An 18,533-nucleotide genomic window follows, 5' to 3' on the forward strand; every position below is an offset into this window, starting at 1 on the left:
GAAAAGACTTCCGGACGCAGCCTAAGCGCCAGAGATCACCAAGGCAACCAGGGCGGAAACAGAATAGGCGGGCGATGGGCGGGACCAGGGAGCCCAGTGGGTGGAGCCGGAGCTCTATGGGAAGGAGGCCTGGATGGGGATTGACTTCAGAAAGAGGTTTGCGCGCGCTGCTCCCTCTGGCAATCATCTCAACAGGGAGGAGTAGTAGTAATCATGGGATTCATGGGATTAGAACTCTTGCTGTATTATGGGATTTGTTCGGAGTTCAAGCACCCTGATGGTTGTTGCCTGATGTCTGCCATCTTCTGACCTAACTGTGTAGTTCTGAATCCGACGCTGTCTGAAAATCACATGCATGTCTGGCTTCCAGAGCTCAAGCTACAAAATGAATTTCCATGATAAATGGGTGTTTAAAAGCTGACTGGAGCCGGGCGCAGTGGCGCACGCCTCTCATCCCAGCGACTCAGAGGCTGAGGCAGGAGGATTGCAGTTTTGGGGTCAGCCTCAACAGAGTCTTTAAGCAACTTAATGAGGCCTGTCTCAAAAATAAATATAAAAAGAGCTGCGGGTGTTGTTCAATGGTAAACTACCCCTGGGTTCAATCCCCACTACAAAAAGAAAAAAATAAGGAAAAGTTGACTAAAGTTACTGAACTCTCCTGAGCTGGTTTGTTTGGAAAGTGAGGTTGTGTGTGGAGAACTACATGGTCTCCAGAGGCTCTTTTTTTTTTTTTTTTTTTTTTTTTTAAAGAGAGAGTGAGAGAGGGGGGAGAGAGAGAGAGAGAGAGAGAGAGAGAGAGAGAGAGAGAGAATTTTTAATATTTATTTTTTAGTTCTCGGCGGACACAACATCTTTGTTGGTATGTGGTGCTGAGGATCGAACCCGGGCCGCACGCATGCCAGTCCAGCGCGCTACCGCTTGAGCCACATCCCCAGCCCTCCAGAGGCTCTTTAAAAATTTTATTTTTATTTTTTAGTTGTCAATGGATCTGTGTTTCTATATATGTGGTGCTGAGAATTGATCCCAATGCTTCACACATGCTAGGCAAGTGCTCTACCACTGAGCTACAACACCAGATCCTCCAGAGGCCCTTTCATAAAACCATGTAACTAGATTCAAAGAGGTCCTGATTTTCCAGTTTTGAGAACCTATTTAATTCAGCTCCTTTTTACACAGACAAGGAAACTAAGACTCGTATACATATGAAAGGATTCAAACCTAGTGAGTTAGAATTAGAATTGAAACCCAGATTTCTTGACTCCCGGCCCAGTGCTCTTCACAGCACTTTTCTAAAACAATTAGAACGTTCTCATTTTTAAAATTTATGTTTTAAAATTAATCTTTATTTTAAATGTGTGACTTTTATCATTTTGGGTGCAAAAAAACAGGTTGATTTTCATTATTTTATGTACTTTTAGGATGCTTCATTTCTCTTTTGGGTTGGTTGGAATCAAATTCATCCAAAGGTTAGCAGTGAGTGAGCAGAGCCAAACTGACTTTAGCCTTCTCTGATGACTAGTTTTCCTTTCTTGATGAAATTTCAAGGAGGGAGTTTGAGACAATTTCATTTTTGGGGGGGGGGGTAGGGTGTATCAGGGATTGAACTCAGGCGTACTTGACCATTGAGCCACATTCCCAGCCCTATTTTGTATTTTATTTAGAGACAGGGTCTCACTGAGTTAGTTGTTTAGTGCTTTGGTGTTGCTGAGGCTGGCTTTAAACTCATGATCTGCCTGTCTCAGCCTCCTGAGCTGCTGGGATTACAAGCGTGCCCCACAGCGCCTGGCTCATTTCTTTCTGAAGATTTCCTTCAGTCAGATAAGGAAAGTTCAGAGCAAGAGCTTCCTGTGGTTGACTGTGGGTATATTAAAGGGACCTTGATTTTAAGCAGCTGCCAAGACTTCCAATTCCATTTAATTCAAAATTGTTTTAGTCAGCTTTTTCACTGCTGTGATTAAAAGATCTGACCAGAACAATATGAGAGAAGAAAAGTTGAGGGTTCATGGTTTCCAAGGTCTTAGTCCCTAGAAGACCAGCTCCAATTCCTCGGAGCTGGATTTGAGGCAGAACATCTTGGCAGAAGAGCATGGCTGAGGGAACCAGCTCATAGGATGATCAGGAAGGAGGAAGCAGGACTTTATCCTTTCAAGGACAATAGGGGACAAAGCAGATTTCTCTCCTCTTCCTCCTTCATGCTGGGGATTGAATCCAGGGCCTTGTGTATGCAAGGCAAGCATTCTGTCAACTGAGCTATATCCCCATTCCTAGGGGGCAGATTTCTGCATCATAATATGATGTTCTTGATACACATATCCAAGTTAGTCATCTTTAATTCAGAACTAATATACTGGAGGCAGATGTTCCCATATTTTTGTTAATAGGTTTCATTGAGAAGGTCTCAGACCTAGGGGATAAACTTAGGTGAGTTGCTTTTTAGGCACCATAGTTTGCTCAGCTATGAACCTATATACTTCAAGGGTTTGAAGATCACATGAGATAGTGATCTGTTAGCTGCTGAGGCTGGTCTAGAACTTGTGATCCTCCTGCCTCAGCCTCCTAAACCCAGGTTCTGTGAAAGTGCTTTTAGATTGTAAAGTTCCATTCAAATCCATTAACAACTTAGTTTTTTCTATCCTTACTGAACATCTCATGGGATATGCCTGGCCCTGGGGAGCCAAGGAAACAGAATTGATGTGGTTTCTATCCACAGAGAAGTTGTATATCTCTAGGGGAATCAGAAATAAATAGAGGGCTAGGGGTAAAATTCAGTGGTAGAGCACTTCCTTCGCATACCCAGGGCTCTGTGTTTGATCCCCAGCACCTGGAGGGAGTGTGACAGTGGGGGTGATTAGGTATGAGATACGAAATATCTTAGTAGTTTGGATTTGTTGAGGGAAAAAAAGGTTCCTAGAGAAAGTGTCCACCAATTTGCCTCTTGAAGGACAAAGAGGTCATTAGAGTTACAGGCAATACAGGCTTTGGGAGGGAGCCGGTCATGGTAATGATATCTATAATCCCAGCTACTTGGGGAAAGCTACTGAACCTGAGATTCCTATCCCTAACCTGCATAATGTTAACCACCTCATGGCTTTACTCTAATGATCAAAAGCATGGAAAATGTTGGGCATGATAGTGCAGGCCTATATTCCCAGCGACTTTGGAGGTTGACGCAGGAAGATTCTAAGTTCGAGCAACTTAGTGAGACCCTGTCTCAAAAGAAAAATAAAAAGGATTGGGTCGTGGCTCAGTGGTAAAGCGTTTCTGGATTCAATCCCAGTACGAAAAAAGAAAAAGAAAGTGCCTAGTACTGAGAAAGGCATACATTAGTCACTTTCTTTCAGTTCTGTACCTTGAAGAAAGCTGGGGATGGGGGGTCACTTTTGTTCCCCATAGTAAACCTGTCAAACATTGTTGCTCCCACTTCGAGTAGGACGTTAGTGCAGCCGTTCGCGCCTGCGCCGTGGGCGCCATTTGTAGAAGCCGGACGGAGCAGCCGCTGCTGGAGTCTCCTGGCAACCATGTTGCCTGGCAACGGGAGCACGCCGACGGCTGGGGGGTGCCAGAAGACTGGAAGAGCTGAGGCAGGTGAGGGGCGGCTGTGGGTCAGCGGCGCGGGGACAGGGGGGCTCCCTGACCTAACCAGACCTGCCCACCCAGGACTGATGTCTCCACACCCTATCCTGCGTGTTTCTATAAATGACTCCAGTGTGTGCCCTCTAGAGGAGGGCAGGTCCCTGTCCCAGTGCCTACAGTTTCCTGAGAGGGGAGCCCAGATCAGATATGGTTGTGTCATTACCAGAAAGGCCCCTTTACCCTTGTCATGTGATGCCAGGTATCAGAGTTTGGTTCAATTTTTACTGGGGAGATTCCTGACCATGTGACTAAATGCAATAACAATTATAACAATAGCCACAGGTTTGTAGGTGTCTGTTAATGGTTAATATGATAATGCTGGAAGGACAGGAAGGAGGTACTACTATTACTTCTTTTTTTGTAATTGCAGAAAGGCACAGATGAAGGAGAAAACTTATTAAGGACCACCCTGACCTGGGATTCCAGCCAGCCCTTAACCACTAAGCCACACTGTTAATAGTTGTTGAAAGTGTGTGTGTGTGTGTTTGTGTGTGTGTATGTGTGTGTGTGTGTGTGTGTGTGTGTAATAAAAATAACTCATCCTCTAACCTTAATTCTTTTTTTGCAGATGTATTCTAAACATGTGAATATGGGTCCTTGACAGGTGAATGAGCTAGACCTGGATTTGGACAATGGCTTCTAGCTTTACCAATTCTGCGACCTCCAAGCTCCTTGGCTTTTCTCTTAATTTCCTCATTTGTAAAATGTAGATAATACAAGTCTTCTCCTTAAGGGGTGGTTGAGTTAGGTACTAGTTATTGCTGGCATCAGATAATCACTAAATAGAGAGACCATCTTGGTGTTTGCTTGTTTGGTTTGTTTTGTCCCTTCAGTGCCTGTGAGTGAGAACTGAGCTTATGAACTGTCAGAGTGTTTTCCTCTGTTGTTAAATGAATTGCATGGGAGAACTCTGAGGTTTGCAATTTGGACTGTTATTTTGCCTTCACTGTGACAAATCTCTTCATTGCTCTTAGCCTCAGTTTGCTTATCTATAAAATGCAATATAGCCATCCACCTGCCCTCACAATTTTGATGATCAGATGAAAAGTAGTCTTTAAATCACAATAGTAATAACACAGCTTTTTGGGTTTTTTAAATCAGTGGTCTCTGCAGAACTTCATTTTGAAAGTCCTTTGCATGTGGAAAGATGGCTCATGCCCAGATCTCCAAGTATCTTCCTCCCGACATCAACCCCACCAAGGCTGCCATTGCCTATGGTTGTAGGGCCCTGCCCAAGCTGAATGAGGAGCTAAATTCAGAAGACCTGCTGACAAGGCAGAAAGCCCTCATGGCCCTCTGTGATCTCATGCATGACCCTGAGTATGTCTACGAGGCCATCAACCTAGGTGAGAATTTCACAGCCCAAGTGACCATGACTGGGATCTTGGCATAGCTCAGACACTGTTTGGAGCTTCAGTAATAAGGGTTGCTATTTAATGAGCCTCACTTGGGGCCAGCAGTACCTCAAGTGTTGTGCCTGAGTTATCTTAGTTCTCGTAGTGGCACTTTTAAGAGAGGAAATGTTCTGAATCTACAGACAAGAAAACTGAGGTTCAAAGAAAGGGTGTGAGTCTGGGATTGCCTAATCAATAAGTTAATCAGGGGTTTTTTTTGTACTGGGGATTGAACCCAGAGACCACTGAGTTACATCCCCAGATCTTTGTATTTTTTTTAATTTATTTTTGAGACAGGGACTAAGTTGCTTAGAGCCTTGCTGATTTGCTGAGGCTGGCCTAGAACTTGTTATTCTCCTGCTTCAGCCTCCTGAATCACCGATTACAGTCATGTTCAGAGTTTTTATTTGCTGAATCTGGTATCCTTATATATATCCCATTCAAGGTCATGTGACTAGTTTGGGACAGGGTTGTAATTTTATCTCACATCTCTCCTGGGGTCAAAGAAATGGCAAAGGTCTTTTACTTAACACCATGGATGATTTTGATAGAAGGCACTGGTAGGAAGTATACAAGGAAAATTGAGAAGTGTTAGATGAGATGGTCTCTGGGTGTGAGCCCTTTCAGTGACTCTCAAATGCTGTGTAACTGACATGATTCTTTAACACCCAAAGCAGTGGAAACGCTAGTCATTCTTGTTGTCCAACATTTTCTCACAAGTTGACTTCTGGGTTAATTAATTTCTAGTAATGGCAAATGTTCAAAGATTTTTCTATCTCACAGGCTTCCTGGAGAGCCTGAAATCTTTGCTGAAGGATGATGATGACGTGGTTCGAATAAAGACCACCGAGGTGCTCTACATCATGGCGACTCATAACGTGGGCAGGTGGGCAGCTGTCTCTTAGACCAATGCCTTATTTGGAAGACACACTCATCTCTGGATGGAGGTTCTTGACTGACCTTAGTGTTCTTAAATTTTTTCTGTAGCACTGGTCTTTGGTGGGACTTCTGTTTGACCAGAACAAACCTTTGTATGGGGGTGATTTTTGGTTCCTTTTGTGAGGGCCTAATGGGGCCCTCTGTTCCAGACTAATTTTTATGTTAGCGTCTAGCTATGAACTTCCCACTTTGAAGGTAAAAATTTAGTTCAGATCCCACATCTGCAACAATTTTGTCTTTTCTTTGATTTTTATGGGAAGCAAATTTCCCTGTCCCAGATCCCCACAGGGTCTGTGGCTCTAATTCCTGTTCCTGTGCAGGTGGTAAAATACCAGCTTCAAAGCACACATCTGTTTTGGATTGGTGATCTTACTTCTTGCTCAGAATGCTAAGTTCTTGGTTTCTGGCACCTAGAAATGTCCCTTTCCTGTGTACAGATTTGCATTTTACATTTAAAACATATTTTACTACCACTAACCCTTGGTTAAGGGTTAGTGGTAGTAAGGGGAGGGTTGGAGGTGCTTTATCATATTAGTTGAGTTCAATCTTTTGACCAGAGATCACTAGTTTTACTTTGTATTAAAAACAGGACCCCACCTGGGCACAGTAATCCCAGTGGTTTAGGAGGCTGAGGCAGGAGGATTGCAAGTTTGAGACCAACCCCAGCAACTTAGTGAGGTCCTAAGCAACTTAGTGAGACCCTGTCTCAAAGTAAATAAAATGAAATAAAATAAAATAAAATGGGCTGGGGATGTGGGGATGTGGCTCAATTGTTAAAACACCCGTGAGTTCAATCCCTGGTACCGAAACAAACAAACCAAACTCTAAGTCATATCCCCAAACTCTAGCCCTGGTCTTCTATATAAAGGATAATAATGGCCAGTGTGCACAGGTCCAGAAAAGAAGGGCAGCTTATAGGGCAAGATGCTGACCGCCTTTAGGCTTGTTGAGTATGAACAGCAGTCACCCATTCTGAGAGATGTCAATCCATGTCAAGAGTGTGGTGGTATCTCATAAAACCCAAACTTACTGGGCCCTGTCACTCCCCAAGCTCTCAGACTGCTGGGATCCTCCTTAGTACCTGCTTCAACCTGATCCTGTAGCTCTGGGCTAATTGGGTTCTATGAATGGGGAGTGATGGTGATGATGTGGGGACATGGGGGGAGATAGAGGCAGGGGAAGGTAGTGCAGTTAGCATCCTAAATCACACACTGCAACAGGTAGTAGATCAGTGCTGTGGTCAGAGCAGTGGGGTGAGGCCGTGGGCTCTGGTGTGTCAGGGTGGGGGGCACACTCTTCTCCTCTGTGACCTTTTGATCCAAGTCTCAATTTGCCTATCTGAAATTACCTCAGAATGGTTCTTTAAAACTTTAGACAGGGCCAGGTGTGCTAGTGTGTGCCTGTGCTGAGGTAGGAGGATCACTTGAGCCCACAAGTTCAAACCCAGCCTGGGTAACACAGCAAGATCCTGACTCAAACCAAACAAGAACAACCAACCAACAAACAAAAACAATTTTAGGGGTACAGGATCAGGTTGAAGCAGGTACTTAGGAGGACCCCAGGGATCTGAGAGCTTGGGGAGTGACAGGGCCCAGGAGTCAAGTGTCTCTCATTTTTCTTGTTGTTTTTCCTTTTTTTTTTTTCCTGGACTTGATATGGGCATTAGGTTATAGTTTTTAGGGAGGAACAATGGATGCTGAGGAGAGATGATCAAATAGAAGTAAATGCCTAGGGAAGGTGACAGTAAATTATTTAGTGGCACTAGGATAACCTGCACTGGGGAGTCCTGGCTGTGCCCACATTAACAATATGGGAGGATATGGTGAAAAATCTGGCCTTCGCACAGAACATATTCAGTGTTCTCAGCCATTCCTCACACCACCATTGTGAGGCAAGTTGGGTACTGGGGGAGACCAGAGAGAGGACATACTACTGTGTGCCCAGGGTCTAGGAGTCCAAACTCCAGCCTCTTACCAGCATACTACATTGGACAAGGAAGACAAAGGGCCAAAAACAAATATGGGTGATTTCTAAATTTCCCCCAAGTTCAGCAGTAATCTTACAACTAAAGCCAACAGCTTTTGGAGCCCATTCAAATCCTGTGTAACTGCCCTGAACTGCCTGTGTTGAAACCTTTTTGCCCTCTTGCTACACAGGTAGTGATGGAAGGGGTGATGAGGATAGCAGCTCAGGCTGGGCATCTTGACACTTTGGGAAGTCAATTCACATGATATTTTCATGAACAGGAGAGTTTTCTAGATGGTCTAATCTTTCCTCTAGCTTGTGTGCTAGTGAGAGGGGTCACATAACTCTACAGACAACATAACTGGCTTTATTATTATTTTTATTTTTTGAGTGATCGAGATTAAACCCAGGGCCTCATGCATGCTTAGGACATGCTTTGCCACTGAAATAGACCCCAAAAGAAATAGACCCCAAAATATTTTAATTTTATTTTTAAAAATGAGATAGGGTCTCATTGTTTCCTAGGCTGGTCCTGAACTCCTTGGCTCAAACCATCCTTCTGCCTTAGACTCTTGAGTAGTTGGGACTACCGTTCTGCACCACCCAGCTTTCAAGCATGAATGACATAGAGTGGGTCACAGGGCACTGACTGATGAGAACCCAATGGTCAGTGAAGTCCCCTGCAACTTGTGTGTTCCACTATGACCTTTTCTTCCAGAACAATTCAAAACATTCCATAAATACATGACCAGTGAAACTCCACATCAAGTACAACCACAAGAATAGGATCCTAATTAGAACCTGCACCAGGCATGTATGTATAATGTATCAAAATACACTCTACTGTCATGTATATCTAAAAAGAACAATAACAACAACAAACATTTCATTAAGGTTAATGCCATTGTAGCACAATTAGTCCTATATTCTGGGAACTTAGCTGAGGGCTTCACACATGACTTCTCATTTATCTCTGAATTCTGCTCTGACAGATGTGACCTCAGCAGTCCTCTTTACAAGTTCAGTTGGATTCAATAATCAGTTGGTTGCTTTAAAGAAATGGTGAAAGCTGGGCGGCAGTGGCACATACCTGTAGTCCCAGCAGTTTGGAAGGCTGAGGCAGGAGGATCACGAGTTCAAAGCCAGCTTTAGCAAAAGCAAAGCTTGCTAAGCAACTCAGTGCAATCCTGTCTCTAAATAAAATACAAAATAGGACTTGGGATGTGGCTCAGTGATCAAGTACCCTAAAAAAATTATTTTAGATTACCATTTTGCTGGGCAATCCCTAGTACCAACAAAACAAAACAAAAACAAAAACAAAAAACAAAAAACCTCCCCAAAATCCAACCAAACAAAAAAAGTGATGGAGGGGTAATGAGGATAGAAGGGGATCCAAGAAAGAAATGGTATATTTTCTTTAAGTGATTCATTTTAACCCAAAACACAAATGATAAGGCATTGCTAATCCCCATATGGGACCTAGGCCTTTTCTAGGCTATGGATCCACTGGATGGTATTTCCTTGTCAACTTTTTTTTCTTTAACCACACACCTGATTTGCAACTATGGTTTCATTAAAGCAGAGCAAGAACTGAAAAACATCAGTGAAATAATCTGTGTGCAAAAAACATTCTAGAATCTTTTACAATTATCTCACTTCTTTTTTTTTTAGACTTTTGAGTCTTTGCAAAACATTCAAACTTTTTTTTTTCATAAGGAAATTTTAAAAAGTCTTCTCACCTAGTTGGCTTATTCATAATTATAATTACCCTATTCATAATGATAAAAACAAGCATAACAGGTACCCCTAAGTCTGGAGGTAAGCAGCTGGCCTCTGGCAAGCTCACAACTCAACTAGGGGAAGATAAGTAGGAGAAGTTGGGGCGGGTGGGCTTATGGAGCTCAATTGAGAGCCAGTGAGCTCAGCCCTGCAATTCAGGCAAGGTAGGTGCTTTGCCTGAACCCCTCTGCTGACCCATCCTCATTTTACAGACCTTGGGATTGATTGAGGGCCAGAAGAGTGAAAATAAGAATACAGGGGCACAAAGAGCTGGAGTCTAAATCATGGCTAGGAAGGAGCAGAGCTATGTGATTCTTGTCACCACATCAACTACTGCTCTGCTCTCATGGCTTCTGGGGATTCCAGAATGTGGTGTTTACTTCTGGCCTTGTCTGCCCTATCTAACATGAATTCAGACTCCCACAGGGGCCTGACCTCTTATTTGATCCTATCCAGGCATGATATTAGTTATGTCTAAATCCACTTTTTCTTCCCAGAAATGGCTTTTTAGAGAATGATATCATCCTTGCCCTGTCCTTCCTGATGGATGACCCCTACGCACTGTGCCGGCAGAACCTGCACCAGGCATTCAAGTACCTGGCCCAGCTACCTTCAGGTAGGCTTGCCCCACAAGCAGATCTGGTAGATTTTCCTGTGGCCCCTGGACTTCCTCACCAGGTCACATACATGCCAGAATGCAGATCACAGTCCACAGTATATTAAAAAAATTTTTTTAGATTACCATTTTGCTGGGCATGATGGTACATGCCTATAATCCCAGCTGCTTGGGAGGTCAAGTTAAGAGGTTCACCTGAACCCAGGAGTTTAAGACCAGCCTGGATAACAGACCCACATCTCAACGATTTTAGCAACAACAACAAAAAAGTTACCTTTTTATTAAAATATAACATGTACTTTTAAAAGCACACATACGGGCAGTAGTTCATAGCTCAGAGATAGAGTACATACTTAGCAAATACAAGGCCCTGTGTTCAATCCCCAGCACCCTTCACCTAAAAAAAGCAATAACTACAACAACAACAACAAAAGCAAAATCACATATGTGAATATTTGATTAAATTGCACTAAATGAGTATGCCATGTGACAACTACCCAAGTCAAGAAATACATAGCATATTTCAGTACTCCAAGACTTCCCATAAACACCATACAGGGTTCTACCTCACATCCAAAGAGAAACAGTATATTTAATTTATAAGGCCATAGCTTAGTTCATGTTTTTTTTTTTTCAGTGATGGGTATTGAACACAGGTCCTTACACATGGTAATCATGTACTATACCCCCAACCCTGTTCATGTCTTTTAAAAAACTTAATGGAAATAGAAACATACAGATTATAATATTTTGCTTCTTTCACTCAATGTTTTGTTTCTGAGATTCATGTATGTTATATATTACTGATTTCTGCTGTTTTAGTACTGGGGTTTGGTATATACATTATATATATAATGAGAGTGTACTGCAGTTTATCCATTCTGCTGCTGAGGGACATTTGAGTTGTTTTTACTTATGGCTACCAAGAACAAAGGGGTATAGGCACACTTATATATGTCTTCTGGTGGGCACATATATACATTTCTTTTGAGACATATGTAGGAGTAGAATTGGCTGGCATAAGATAAATTCATGTTCAGCTTTAGATGGTACTACTAATGATTTTCTAAAATAGTTGCACTAATTTTCACTCCCAGTAGCAGTATATGAGAGTTCCAGGTATTCTACATTCTAATCAACATTTGGTCTTTTCTTTTTATTTTAGCTAGTTTGATGTGTGTGTGTGTATGTGTGTGTGCGTACGTGTATAGTATCTTGATTTTATTTTATTTTTTAAACTTTTACTTTTTTAATATATATCCTTATTTTTTTAATGTGGTGCTGAGAACCAGTGCCTCACGCATACTAGGTGAGCGTGCTACCACTTGAGCCACATCCCCAGCCCCAATTGTTTTTATTTTAATATGTATTTCCTTGGTAATTAAAGGGGAGCCCATTTATTTATTTATTTATTTATTTATTTATTTATTTATTCATTCATTCATTCATTCTGAGATGGGGGTCTCACTATGTTCCCCAGCCTGATCCCGAATATAGGCTCAAGTGATCCTCCTGCCTCTAAGCCTCCTGAGTAGCTGGGATCACAGGTGCAGGCTACCATGCATGACTGGAGGCCCTTTAAAGGTTCTTTTATGAAATGTCACAGCAGGTTTTTAGGAATAAAGAAGGCCTGCCCCAAAGGTAATGTTGTACACACTCACTGTGGGCCCCTTCAACCCTGGTTTGTGGTACCCTTCAGCTGACTGTTCCTGCTAATTAGATGGGGAATCTAGGGTAACAATTACCTAGAGGGTTGACACTTGTCAGGTTGACATCCACCTGGTTGCATGAGCATTTTTAAATGAAGTGCTAATTCCAAGAGTTGGGACAGTAGGCCTTGAAGTGTATTTTAGGTAAAGGTAGACAAGTAAATGTTATAGTGCAGAAGTCAGATGAATCTGGTTTCCCTTCCCTTCATTCCTACAAGTTATTTCCTCAAATATAAAGTGAGGACAAAGTGAGATCAAAGTGAGAAAACACTGGCTAGGTGTACAGTCTGGCACCCTGTATAAGAAGTATAAGCATTCAGGGACTGTGAGACCTCCCTGAATTAAGGCCCAGAGACAAATGACTATGGGATCAGGTGCAGAGAGACAAGCCCAGCAGAGCAGTGCCCATGAGGATTGCTGCCTGTTCCTGAGGCACATCTTTCTCCAGCTGAACTGGGTTAGATGTTGGGTAGCATGCAAGGGTAGACAACAAGTGGTATTTTTAAAATGACCACTATAGGGGCTGGTAGTATAGCTCAGTGGAGGAATGATTGCCTACCACGTGGAGACACTGGGTTCAATCCTCAGCACTGGTTCAAATAAATAAATAAAGTAAAGGTATCATGTCCATCTACAATTTTTTTTTAAAAAAAGACAATTATATCCCTGGTCCTCTCCCAAGCCACCAAGATCAGTCTCTGGGGATCACCTCTACACAGTTTTTTTTCCCTATATGGTAGTGGGGATTGAACCCATGGCCTCCCACATGCCAGGCAAGCACTCTACCACTGAGCTACACATCTATTCCACACACATATATTTTTAAATGCACCCTTGGCTGTTTCTCACATGTGTTGAGAGCCTTGAGGTATCTTGTGTCTTCATAGAGGACCAGTACCAGTGCTGAACTAAACTTGTGCCCTGTGCTCACCATGCTAAAACTCAAAGAGTGAGGCAGGACCTGGTCACCTCTCATTCCTAGTGTGTGGGAAGGCTCTTAAAATTAGTGTTACCTATTTAAAAGTGTCACCCAAGGTTCTTAAAATTAGTGTTACCTATTTAAAACATTTGAGAAACAGAGATAATAATAATGAAGGCTGAATACCACCATTCAGCTTTGCCAAATTGTAACATTCTACAATATTTCATATTTGTTTGAAAAAAGTCATATATAAAATCCAAGTACCTTGTGAACCTTTTCCCACTCTTCCTCCCATCCTCCCTTGAACACTAATAAACTTTGTGACTAGATCCTCAATAAATCTTTATATTTTATCACAAATATAAATTATATTATATATAATATGTAATTTTGCTTTGTATGTCTTAACATGTCTTAACAGATCTTGCTGTATATATCCATATGCTACTTAAAATACCTTTTAAAACACTGCTTTTTTAAAAATGTGGGTACTAGGGATTGAATTCAGGGGTAGTTGGCCACTGAGCCACATTCCTAGCTCTATTTTATTTTTAAAAAATATTTATTTTTTTGGTGTAGATGGACACAACACAATGCATTTTATTTTTATGTGGTGCTGAGGATCGAACCCGGGTCCCGCCCGTGCTAGGCAAGCGCTCTACCGCTGAGCCACAATCCCAGCCCCCTAGCCCTATTTTATATTTTATTTAGAGACAGGGTCTCACTGAGTTGCTTAGTGCCTCACCATTGCTGAGCCTGGCTTTGAACTCAAGGATCCCCCTATCTCAGCTGCTGGGATTACAGGCATGTACTACCATGCCCAGCTTAAAACACTGCTTTTTAAAAGGTATTTTTTTTTTTTAAGTAGCATGGATAAATATTGAGATTGTCCATGTCATATCATGGGCTGTATTTCATTTATTTCTACTGCTTCATGTTTTCACAGCATTTGACTGAACCATGATATTTTTCTTTTTTTTGTTCTTTTGAGATACACATGACAGTAGAGTGTATTTTGACATATTATCCACAGCCATAAATTATGCCATGATATGTTTCTATGTTGAAACAACTTATTTGTTGAATTGTTGGCTCCATAGTTTTCACTTGTTTCTCTGTTGGGTGTTTCGGCTCCTGTGCTGCAGAAGGAATGACAGTGAGAGTTCCAGCTCTGGTTTTCCTGGTACACTCAAGGGAGAATCCCTTGGGTCCTCTCCTGAGGAGGGCGATCACACATCCTTGTTAGCATCCCAGTGGGTAGCTCTGGTGTTTCATTGTTGTGTTGCTTTGTTGATCCCTGTGATCAGTAAAAAGGATCAAAAAAAGTTTCCCCTCTGGCAACCGTCTGCCTAGAGCCTCTGGGGATCCAGGGTACCTCAGAGTTCTTTTTTTATTTCTTAATTTTTTTTTGGTAATTGTAGATGGACAGAATGTCTTTATTTTGTTTGTTTATTTTTATGTGGTGCTAAGGATCGAACCCGGTGCCTCATGCCAGCTAGGCAAGCGCTCTGGCACTAAGCTACAGCCCCAGCCCCTTTTTCTATTTCTTATTGATTCCAGGAAGTGTTCTTTGTTTATCTCAGATTTCAAGCCATTGTTGGTTACCTAGATTGCAAATATCATTTCCCAAGATGTTTGTGTGACTTCTTACTATTTATTTGTTGAATCATTGGCTCCATAGTTTTCATTTGAATAATGTAATCAGTTTCATCAATCTTTCCTTTTGCATTTTTTTGGGGGGGTAGGGTTGTGTGTTGAGTAAGAGAATTCTTTACCCTGAACTTTGAAGATATTTTGCTGTATCTTCTGCTGAAACCTTTAAGTTTTGCTTTTCACATTTAGTCTGTGAAGATACTTGGAAAGGAGTTCTATCTGTCTGTTTTTAGTGCTTGACAATCTAACACTGCCTGGATCCCAAAAGCTCTTTGGTTATCTGAGTTCTAAATGATGTTGCATGCCTGAAATTAGGAGGCTGAGGCAGGAGGATCACAAGTTCAAGGCCAGCCTTGGCAACTTAGCAAGACCCTGTCTCAAAATTAAAAAAAAAAAAAAAAGCCTGGGGATGTACAATGCCCTGGGTTCAGTCCCAAGTATCTAAAAAACCGTAATCAAACCAAACCCAACCAAAACAGAAGCCTTGGCCCTTTGTCATAGGATTTTCTGGGTGCTGCTCATCATTTGTGAAGGGCCCAGAAGGGAGGCCTGGGACCCTCTGGTGGAGGGATGGTTGGGGCTGGGAGGATGGCTGTACAGATGGATGGAGATAGGCAGGTAGTATGATAGGCACCCCTGGACATCCATCCTGGAGGAATTTTTGAGTACTGTGGCTTCTGGGTTGGCCAGTGTGGCTTTGCCCGAAGTGATGCCCTTGTTGGGCTTACAGTTGGGGATATTTAGGTAAGGCATGGGCTTTTATTTTCTTGATGGCTTTACTCTTATCAGCATGTGACCTTGGGCAGTAGTGTAGCCCATGGAAACTTGAGTTTTGTCACCTGTATAGTTTAGCTGACATAGTCTGAACATAGGACTCAGCATGTTCTCAGCATATGCTGTGGTCATTACTATGGGTTTCCTATCCATAGCCACACTTGAAGGAAGATGCTTTTTAAAAAAATCATGGTTCCCTTGACACCTGAGAGAGTACTTGGTTTGTGGTTAGCAGTCAATAAATACTGTTCAGCAGGTTTTATATTATATTTTAAAGGATCATTCATTGTTTTCTGGCTATAATTCACTTATACAATTGATTATTCATTCAATAAATATGTATTGAACCATTGTCTTGTTCCCGTGACTGTGCCTTCAGTTTCCTCCCCTGTAATTCGGAATTTCTGTGGGAGAATGTTTGTAAGGTCTTCCCTCTAATTCTGCATGATGGTCTGATTTGCTATGTGATTTCCCAGAGTGACCAGCAGGTGGCACCCTAGGACTGAAAACTGTTCCTACAGGGCCCTTGCCCATTCCTTGGAGACCTACTTTTGATGCCCCAAGATAGTGCTGTGTGAGGAGGGGAGAGACCAGGACAGTCCAGGCAAAGGCCATGCAGAGGCTTCCAGCCCAGGCTTCCCATTAGATCCTGAATGATCACCAAGGATTTTTCTGTTTTCACCCACTACTCTTCCTATCCCACCCCTGCTCCTGCTAACCCCCTGCGAAAACAGGTCTCATTTTGTGGTCAGGCATTCTGGGGAGAGAGTTCTGGTGCTTAAATTGAGGAATCTTTCCTAACTAGATTTTGGGATACAGATGGACACCCCAGGGTCCCTTGGAAGTTTTCCACTACCAGTCCTACGTGCATTGATTGACCAGGCACACCTGTGAATCTGGCCTGGCTCTTCCTTCTGTTACCCCATCCTTGTGCCAGGCTCTGAGATGCTGGTTTAGCTTTTGTGGCAGTGTGGTGGGATCTGATGTGTCCCTGATCCCAGTACGTGCAGCCTGGGCTTGGGTCAGGCCTTGGGAGTGAAGGTAGGTACCCTTCCTAACCCAGAGGAAAGTACTAGTTCTCCACAGGAGGGACCCTGCCTAAGGAAACTGGCTTCCTGGCTCCAGAAGGGAGCAAGTCTCAGGAGCCTTGGAGAGGCAGAGAACAGATGAGGAGATGTCTGGATGTAGTTTTGATCCCAGGCATTTTGAGGGGTAGAGGACATCCTTAGAGTCATAGCAGTTAGAGGGAAATCTGGGGGTGGTTGTGTCCATGAAGAACTTAAGTTCTGGGAGCAGGCTGCTTCTCCAGGCAGGACTGCTGGAGGAGAAAAGTGGGTATGCCCTCCCTTCAGCAGTGTGCCTCAGCCCCAGGCAGGGAATCCTTTTCTCTCCTTAGCAGCTTCCCAGACACCCAGACATCCAGAGCAAACCCTATTCCTCCTGGCCCTGACACCATAGGGCAGAGGGAGAAGGAGCTGCCTCAGAAGGGCAGGCCCTTTCTTTCCTTGCCTGCCCTCAGGACAGGGTGCATCAGGGGCCCAGGCACATGCTTGGCCTTACAGTCATTGGTGAGCTGTTGCTCCTTTCTCCAGTCTTAGTGGGGATAATGCCCACCAACAGGGACACTCTGCTTGCTTGGCTCCCGACTTGCTGTACCTGTTAGATGCCTCTTCCCCTCTTTCCTCCCCTTTACCTGACCATGTCAAGCCTGGCAAGGGTCATAGAATCTATCTTCACCATCTCTGTTGGGTAAGGTGGCATTTTCCTTGAGGCTTTCATAATATTCCCAAGTAGTTTGAGACAAACTGTTACAAATGGAATTACTACAGGGATCAGATCCTCCCCAGAGCATGTCTGGGCTGCATTAGCTGGCACTTGCTGATTTGGGACCTGCCTCAGCATTGAGGACCCTTGCCAGGCTCCTTTCAGTGAGATGATATCCCCAGGGTGTCATCTAGCCTCAGTATGGCCCCCTCCTCCTCATGGTGGTATGTAACCTTCCCTGGTACTTGCCCCTCTGCCAGCTGGACCCATACTCCTATGCCCCTTTGTCCTGGATGGTTGGCATTGTACAGGGCTTGGCAGAACTCTGGGGAGTGTGGACAGATGGAGTGCAGCCACTTGGGCCCTGGGCCTGACTGCGTCACTTGTTACACACCGATGGTGGGATGTTGTCCCCTCTCAGTGTCTGCTTCCTCTTCTGTAAATCAGAACAAATAATCTTGGCTTCCTAGGAGTTTGGGGAAGAGTGAGAAGTCACTGAAGGGAGATAGGATTACTGTGACCACGGTCATCACCCCACTGTCCCACCTTGGTGACCATACAAGTTATAGGGAAGGATGACAATCTCTCATGGGTAGGGAGCTACACATTAGTGTGTCCTGGGAGAGAAGGCTGGGGCTATAATGTAGTAAGATAGGCTAGACATAATCACCAGCAGAGGGCAGGCCAGCTTGGTTGACCCCAGCTCCTCCCCTTCAGCCATCCTCATCCTGCCCTCCCCTGCAAGGCTTTCTGTGGATATTTGCCTTATTGGTCTCTCTTGGATTCTCCAACTCAGCATGTGCCTTTGGAGAAAGATGGTGGGTCAGATGGTGCCCTTCCCTTGAACTGTCCAGTGGAATTTGCAGATACCTCTTCTTACTTTGCCTTGGAGTACTCTAGGAAGTAGAATGTGGGCAGCGATGCTGGGGTGGCTGTGAACTGAAGGTTGGGTGGATCCTGGACTGTGAGGCTGGGAAAGGGCATGTAAAGCAGAGAGATCAGCAAGAGCAAAGGGGCGGGGGGTCTTGTGAGAGAAGAACCAGTGCACACAAGCGGCAGTGGAGGACAGAGCTAAGGAGCCCAGCTGTGAGACCCCAGTATGGGGGTCTGGGAATCTGGGGTTCTTCTGCAGCCTATGGGGAATTGTGGGAGATCTTGTGCTGACTGGGCTTTGAGAACCAGGAGGGAGCTCTTTACTGGGGGAAGTCCTCCTCTGGTCTTTATGCACATCAGCTATGTATTTTTAGGTTAAAGATGCTCACAGTGAAATAACTGCTCTTTTTCACAGTTGGCATTAAAAAGCACAAAATAAGTGTTAACAATTTTAAGTTACATGTTATTTCTTCTTAAACAAAAGCTCCTTTGGGTTCTTGCTGTTTGGAGAC

At 43.6% G+C, this 18,533-nt stretch overlaps 1 protein-coding gene across 1 annotated transcript in view; it reads left to right on the forward strand.

Annotated features, from left to right (window-relative positions):
• Positions 1-4,780: 4,780 nt before the first annotated feature.
• RSPH14 (radial spoke head 14 homolog) overlaps positions 4,781-18,533 on the forward strand; it is a gene marked incomplete at its 5' end in the record, with an annotated part of 76,715 nt that continues 62,962 nt past the window's right edge. The window contains 3 exons of the mRNA XM_081285341.1: positions 4,781-4,979; positions 5,811-5,913; positions 10,208-10,326. Of these exons, the coding sequence (XP_081141467.1) occupies positions 4,781-4,979; positions 5,811-5,913; positions 10,208-10,326 (421 nt within the window). The remainder of the gene's footprint in view (positions 4,980-5,810; positions 5,914-10,207; positions 10,327-18,533) is intronic.

Source organism: Spermophilus citellus (genome assembly GCF_964194105.1).
Source record: "Spermophilus citellus genome assembly, chromosome: 3".
Lineage (NCBI taxonomy): Eukaryota > Metazoa > Chordata > Mammalia > Rodentia > Sciuridae > Spermophilus > Spermophilus citellus.